The sequence below is a fragment of the Sinocyclocheilus anshuiensis genome, unplaced genomic scaffold, assembly GCF_001515605.1.
Source record: "Sinocyclocheilus anshuiensis isolate Anshui unplaced genomic scaffold, SAMN03320099.WGS_v1.1 scaffold2050, whole genome shotgun sequence".
Taxonomy (NCBI): Eukaryota; Metazoa; Chordata; class Actinopteri; order Cypriniformes; family Cyprinidae; genus Sinocyclocheilus; species Sinocyclocheilus anshuiensis.
In genome coordinates, this window is record NW_015544239.1 from 127,450 (window position 1) to 135,679 (window position 8,230).

At 36.6% G+C, this 8,230-nt stretch overlaps 1 protein-coding gene across 1 annotated transcript in view; it reads right to left on the bottom strand.

Annotated features, from left to right (window-relative positions):
• LOC107697633 (1-phosphatidylinositol 4,5-bisphosphate phosphodiesterase eta-1-like) overlaps positions 1-8,230 on the bottom strand; it is a 55,042-nt gene that overhangs the window by 16,745 nt on the left and 30,067 nt on the right. The window contains exons 11-18 of the mRNA XM_016498434.1: positions 7,461-7,523; positions 4,916-5,001; positions 3,212-3,309; positions 2,835-3,014; positions 914-1,021; positions 640-764; positions 464-548; positions 210-356 (exon numbers count right to left, since the gene is read on the bottom strand). Coding sequence (XP_016353920.1) covers positions 210-356; positions 464-548; positions 640-764; positions 914-1,021; positions 2,835-3,014; positions 3,212-3,309; positions 4,916-5,001; positions 7,461-7,523 — 892 coding nt within the window. The remainder of the gene's footprint in view (positions 1-209; positions 357-463; positions 549-639; positions 765-913; positions 1,022-2,834; positions 3,015-3,211; positions 3,310-4,915; positions 5,002-7,460; positions 7,524-8,230) is intronic.

The window sequence follows — 8,230 nt, forward strand, 5'->3', positions numbered from 1 at the left end:
GATGTTCACTCATCATGACAGCAAAATAGGGCATTCTAAGTCAATATACTGCAGTTTTTCCTCTCTAAATCAGTATAAAATATGGTTAACACCCGGTCATGCATGAAAAAAAATACCGTCATGTACCGTGAAACCAGTATCATTTTGAAAAATACCGTGATATAAATTTTTGGTCATACCGCCCAGCACTACAATAGAATCTCTCTTACCTGGCATGAGACTGCTGAAAGCTACGGTTCTCTGGCCCACAAAGTCTCGTCCAATGGGGTCATGATCCCAAACCAGGAAGCGTACTAGAGCCACCTCGGGCATGTGAAGTGTGAAAGACAGAGTCTCTTCCCACACAGGGTTAAATCCTGCATTAACAATCACACAAAAAGTTAACAAGGGTTAATGCCCCAAAACTATATTTCTGTTCAAATCAACTCAACAAATCCCTGGACACATGAGAACAAAGCTGTACCATTATCATCCACAACCCTGGTTTGTTCTTTACAGCAATCCACCGGAAGACCAATAATCTCCACCTCAACGAAGGGATCAATGATCTATGAATAAAGTCCACAAAAGTCAAATATATTAACTGCATTTCAACTCTGAATCTGATAGGAAATGTACTCTTAGGTGGCATCTGCTTACCTCACCACGGTCTCCCAGCATTGAATCGGGAGGTTTGGGCAGCTGCTGCCCACTAATGATTTTTATCACCAACTGTTTCTTCGGATTTGCAGGGAGCGGATCATCATTCAGTGGGTTGAAGGAGCCTGGAATAGATTTTCAGAGTCCAACACAATACCTAGAGTAACTGAAGAATTACTTGAGACTTAAGTGTTAAGTAATTCTTAGTTAAGTCTTTAGTGACAGAGTGGTATACATATTGTGATGTACCAGTGTTTTGAATGCACAAGTGTACCTTTACACATTGGGCCAGGTTTGAGCACATAGCCACTGACTCCATTCACCATGAACTTGGCTCTGTTCAGCTGCATCATACGGCCATCAGTCTGGTAGTTTAAAGCCACTATGGGTTTAAAAAAAAAGAAAAACCTTCATTCTATTTTCCAAAACTTTATTACCTTACTTTTTAGTCCATTTTTCTTTCTTTCCTTCGATCTTTCCATCCTTCCTTCATTTATACAGGATTTTGTTGTTCAACCAAATAATTCCATGTATTTATTCATCTGTGTAAAGCTAAATAAACTGGATGGCTAACAAACTATGAGGTTTTATCATGGCCTGGTAAGCATTTTATTTAATAAACAATCAGGGGGCAGAACTCAGCTGCGGCTCCACAAGTTCCAATTTACTCTTGTTTATTGGACCCTTATGATGGCACACACACACACACACACACACACACATCTGCATTTGCTTCTGCATCCCCTTTTGCATCTTTTTCTGTCTTAGTCCTGGTTTAATTTCTGATTTACTTTCTGTTTTCACCCTCTTTCTTCTTGTCTATATAATTCATCACTGCTTCTTTTCTGTTAGCTGCTTCATCATTCACACTCAAAATGCTTAAAATTGTATGAAAAAAAAGAAATAGTATTATGTAAAATGAACACTGAGTTATATCTGCTACGCTATTTCTACAATAGATCAGAACAAACTGAGACAGACTAAATCCAGAAAAACTGTGGCAACGTCTCCAAGATGCTTCAAGAAACCTACCTGCAAAGCTACCTGAAAAACTATGTGCAAGTGCACCTATTGGGCAAAAGCTGCTTTAAACGCAAAGGATGCTCACACCAAATGTTTAATTTAGTTAATAGAAGTTAATTGATAACGGAAATCTATTCATGACATTCTTTTTGACAGCATCCTCATTTTACAGCATTTTTACACAAGTGCCTAAAACAGTACTGTAGCTTTGCAAGTAGGTTTCTTGAAACATCTTGGAGATGTTACCACAGTTCTTCTGGATTTAGTCTGTCTCAGTTTATTCCGTTTCTTTATGTTATTCCAGACAGACTGGATGATGATCAGATCAGATCTCTGTGAATAGCACGGGCTGTTGTCAGACTCACTGGATTATTACAATTAATGGCAAAATGAATGTTTGGAAATAAACTGATTTTTCCTACTGACACTACAGCAAAAGAAAACAATTTTTTAGCTGGTGAAAATACCAGTGTTCTAATAATTTTGGCCACCACTGTAAATTATAGAAATGCAAAACTAATGCACTTTCACTAATAGGCTCTGACTTTTGCACCACACTGTATGTGTGTTTGTGTATGTAAAGGCTTTGTCACTCTCTCATGAATAGTGCTTGTGTGTGCATGTGAAAAGTGCATATGTGCATTTTCTTACATGACTTGCACAAGTGGGCCAACCTGTCAATTTGTCTGCACAACCAAGACCCAGATGGTATGTGCAGCAGGGAACATACAGTATGGCATTACAGAGGGGACTGCTAAAACACATAGCATGTGCGCATACACTGACAATTTTTACACACCATACCAGTTAGTGATCTTACAAAAATCACTGAAACTATGAAATTGAACTGCACAAGTTTCTTTATGGATGGATCCTGAATATGCATAACAGAATGCTTGTCACTTAGACAAGTGTACCCACTGTCATATAAGATACATAATAAAATGAAATGTTTAGCACATTAATATTGATATTTGTTTTTTTGTAAGCATTCTGTGATATACTCTACAATAATGACTGTTTGTCAATATACAAAGTGTATGAATGAGGGAGACAATTCATTCTCTTTGAAAATATGCATGGGCAAAAAAAGATGAAGATTTTTGTATGTATGCATGTTTGTATCTATGTGAATTTCATGAGTGTTTGGACGTCTGTGTGTCGTTCTTCACCTAGTTGGCATCCCACATTCCAGTACGTCTGTGGGTTAAAGTTACTGGAGTCGATCCGGTAGGCCGAGGGATAGATCCGAGAGAGCTGTCGTTGGTTGAAAGTCAAGAAGCGCTCAGATCGATGGTGCAAGGGGTGCTGAGCTCGTGTCTCACTAAACGACAGAACATTATAGGGCGATCCTGAGAAAGAAGGTGCAAGAAAGCTTGGGTTAGATGCATGTTCTTGAAACAGCCTTTGCTGGAAAATGGAAATTGGTGGGTTGACATCATTCACGGCATATTTTTATAGTGAAAGCTATTTTTTTAAACATCTATATTGCAAAGCCTTGACAGCAGAGATCAATAATCAGATATGGTAGAATAGGAAAATTTCTCACCCTCATCTAAACACTCCTGAGAGGCCACAGAGTTGGTGAGCACCACCAGATCTGATAGATCTCTACTCAGCTTTATCGTTTTCCTTCTCCTTCCACCTCTACAAAGAGACACAGCAAAATATAGGCAGTTTGTGAAACGTCTGGCTATTAGATGTAATGGCATGCTCCAGGTCAGATACACAGTACAAAGATAAGAAGGAACAGTGACTAAAGAAATAGCTTATTTTACAGGAAATTACATCAAAGACCAACACAACAGAGATACAACCTTAATGGATAAAAACAAACACAAATGGACTACAAGTACATAAAAAGAACAATGTTCTGCAAAAATCATTTTATTCATCAGTATAGAATTAAAAATGTAATATGGTTTACATCAAAATATTAAGCAGCACTATGACTTTCAACACTGATAATGATAAGAAATGTTTCTTAAGCAACAAATTAGCATATTACAATGATTTCTGAAGAATCATGTGACACTGAAAACTGCAGTAATGGCTGCTGAATTTTCAGCATTGCAATCACAGGAATAAATTACATGTTATAATATATTCAAATAGAAAACAGGTATTTTAAGTTGTCATAATATTTCACAATATTTACTGCATTTTTGTTCAAATAAATGCAGCTTTGGTGAGCATAACAAAACATTTTAAAAATTCTTGCCAACCCCAAACTGCTCTCAAACATACTATAAACAAATTAAAATGTACTCATAACTGATTATTGCACTCTAAAAAATGCTGGGTTGTTTCAACCCAACTTTGGGTCAAATATGGACTAACCCAACTGTTGGGTTAAATTTTTACATTAAATGTGTAACCCAAAAGTTGGGTTAGTCCATATTTGACCCAAAGTTGGGTTGAAACAACCCAGCATTTTTTAGAGTGTGAATGCATCTTAAAACACTTCACATGCAGTTTGAAATGTTTGAAATGCAAATATAAGCTCAAATGCTAACAGCATCATGTTTAATCATTCACTGCATCCTTACTGCACATGTATGTCTAGACTAGGAAATCAGTGTGAAAATAAAGATAAGAAAAGCCCCTTGCAGAGTGATGGTTTCATTACAAATGACTTTCCTCATGGTGTTAATGTAGCCCATTAAGCATGCAAATGATGGCAAATTCTCATTAACATAAGACACTAACAATCTCTTCATGACTGTCATATTATGAGGTGAATTTATGAAACCACGTTTGCGATTATTTCAATGCATTTCAATGTAAACCTTTTCAGCACAAACTCGCCTGCAATGCAAATTAAGCTCATGATACAGTAGATCGTAGTGACTTATTCACAAAACTCAAGTCTATTAGCCAATTAACGCAGGTGGTAATTAGAATTGTATATGTTTTTACACCTTTTCTAGCAATAATGGTAGCAATAATTCATTAAATAATGATGAAATGAAGAACTGATTCAAAAGTCTGAATCGCAGTGGTGGAGTGATACCTAACATAGTGCCCAGTGCTTGTCCCTCTTCAGAAAATGTTTCAAAAGCACCAAATCAGCATATTAGAATGATTTCTGAAGGATCACGTGACACTGAAGACTTGAGCAATGGCTGCTGAAAAACTGCCATCATTACTGGTTAATTGTAAATGAGGTATTTAGAAAATTCTAAAATGAAATGTAAAAAACAATCTAATTATTTAAAAACCATCAAAAAAGCTGACATAAATACAGTCACACCTGTTAAACTGTCCACCTGATGGCTCCTGCTGCCCGTCATCGTCTGTCTCAACACTCTGACATTTCAGCCTTGATTTGGAGTGCCTCTGTGGAAACACACACAACAACGCACAGCAAGCTAAATAAGTGCATGGAGCGAATGTTTACTCCTTTGCTTTGGATGGGAGGTAATGAAATTCCTCCTACACACAACAGAGAGGAATAGAATAGCTCTGGCCTGTTTTAAAGGGCATACTTAACATAACCACATGAGTCTGTGTGTAAGCAAGGATTAATACATGCCAGACGTGACTAGTGTCCCAATCATGTAACTTTTTAGGGCCACGAGGAGCCGTGTATAACAGCTAGAGTAATTACAGGCTTTTGGCTCATTAACTAACAAAAGAAGAACCTTTGAGACATCATAAACACACATGCAAAGACAAATGTCGAGAGTGGGAGGAAATATCATGCGCAAACGAGAGGCGTGCCTGCCTGCTTCCTGTAGGAATGACAGAGAAGACAGATGTGATCTACAGGAGATGAGAAACCGCAACATAACTCTGACAGCCCTGATTGCATTTTAATAAAAAAATCAATAAAGTTTAGACGGCCCAATACTATAGCCGACAATCAAACTTATGGTGATGCGACCGTTTACGGTTTACTGTTTACTCGCTTCATTGATTTGCTATTGAGGTGTTGAATTACACACCAACCAGATGCAATATACGAGATGGAGATTAATAATGTGTTCAGCGAGTTTTTATGCACAGGACGAAACATGAGAATGCCTGAGAATGAGCTCAGAGCTGTCATTATCCGTGTATAAAATCATATGTGATCTCGAGGGATAAATCAATATCAGATATCAAGTCAACAGGTGTGTTTAACCAATGTATGAATTCAGTAAATATATGCTTAAAATAAAAGAGACTCAAAAGTATATTTGCCTGCTGGCACTGTTCTGAGAGCAGCAATGAGCACTATGAGCACAAATATCAGCGTATTAAAATAACCAGGTTTCCTCATTTACATGCACATCAGTAACCTGACAATGCAAGTAAGCTGTGTTTACATGACTTTATTAATAAATCAGGTTAATTCCCTTTAGTGATGTCAAAATATAAACATTTGCGTATCTGACTGCAAGTACTCCATGTGTTTGTCAGTTGTGATGTTAAATAAAGCTTGCAACATGAGAGCGTGAAATTTACAGCTCATATTATCCTCTCATGTAGTTATAAATGCAGCGTTTTGACTGAACCACTTCTACTTCTGCTGCACGAGATGAGAACATTTATCATTTTCTGAGTCATGAAAGAGTCTGCTTTTGTGATATATTTCCTTCTTTCTTTACTGCAAAACGTTTGCTCTGTCTAGATGCGCTTAAATCTGCACTTTTACATGACTTTATTAATAAATCAGGTTAATTCCCTTTAGTGATGTCAAAATATAAACATTTGCGTATCTGACTGCAAGTACTCCATGTGTTTGTCAGTTGTGATGTTAAATAAAGCTTGCAACATGAGAGCGTGAAACTTACAGCTCATATTATCCTCTCATGTAGTTATAAATGCAGCGTTTTGACTGAACCATTTCTACTTCTGCTGCACGAGATGAGAACATTAATCATTTTCTGAGTCATGAAAGAGTCTGCTTTTGTGATATATTTCCTTCTTTCTTTACTGCAAAACATTTGCTCTGTCTAGATGTGCTTAAATATGCACTAACGATGTGTTCCTGTCATGTAGCCTATCACACATGCGCTCTTCAATAAGCCGACAGAAAGCGGGTTATTGCGTTTACATGCCGCGCGAAATCGGGGTAAGAGGCAAAAAACTACCTGTGTCGAACAGTTTATGCTTACGCCGTTTATGACCTTACTCCGATAAAAGAAAACGGATTACCGCGTTTACATGACCACGTGTGTTTTCGGTTTATTATGCATAATCGGCTTAAGAACGTGCATGTAAACGCACTCACTGTGTCGCCTTCTGAGGTAAGTTCTGGTTTATTCCTACTGCAAAACGTTTGCTCTGTCTAGATGCGCTTAAATCTGCACTAATGATGCATTCCTGTCACGTATCACACAGCCGACAGAAAGCGGGTTATTGCGTTTACATGCCGCGTGAAATCGTGGTAAGAGGCAATAAACGACCTGTGTCGACCGGTTTATGCTTACACCGTTTATGACCTTACTCTGATAAAAAAAAAAAACAGGTTACCGTGTTTATATGACAACGGCTTATTAAGCATAATCGGTTTAAGAACGTGCATGTAAACATGCTCCAATTTCTATCAGATAACTGATTAGAAGGAATGAAACATCTTTATGATCTGTTCCATGCTTTTATCAATCAATAGCGATTGTTCTTTAAATCTCTCTGCCTCTGGGTAGCAAAAAGTACACATTTGTGTAACATTTGAGACTGCAGACACACAAAGATGACAGGAAACAGGATAGTCCTGATTCTGCAACAGAGACAGAGAAAATGGAGAAAGAGAAGGAAAGAAAGAGCGAGAGAGAGGGAGAAAGACAGAAAAAGACTGTCTTTATTCTGACCTTGTGTTTCAGGTTGCTAATGAAGGAGCGGCTCTGGGATTTCTTCATTCCATCTTTGGAATTCTGGAAGACACACACACAATACATTATAATAATTTCACAGATAATAAAAAAATGCATAATACACAAAATGAGATGTTTAACAAAATGTCTAAGCTGCTATTTAGTTGTTTAAAAAAAAAAAAGTAGATTGTGACCAGGGGCTGTCAAAGCTTCAAAAAGGACAAAAAACATCATAAATGGCATAAAAGTGCTCCATATGACTCATGGACCAGGGTCGTATCCGACAATTTTGGTGCCCTACATTATTCCCTATTGGTTCATATTGATATTTAAAAAAAAAAAATACTAATTGCAAGATGTTTTGAATAAAAATAAATTTACATTGAAATAAGTAATGCATTTAAATAATGCATTTAATACATTTAAATAAATAATGAAAGATGTATAGTTGAATGGAACATGTATTAAATGAAAAATAAGTTTTGCAACATTCTGTGGATCAAATCAAATTAAGTAAATTAAATTCATAAATTAACAAATTTAAGGGAAAAAAAGCTTTGGTTGTGGAAATCATTACTAGTTTACTAAATCATGCATTATATTGCTGATGCGGTCATTCATTTAAAAATTATATAATTTCAGTAAACACTAAATAATTGTATTTCTGATAACATTTGAATATATATATATATATATATGTGTGTGTGTCTATATATATATATATGTGTGTATATATATATATGTGTGTGTGTATATATATATATATA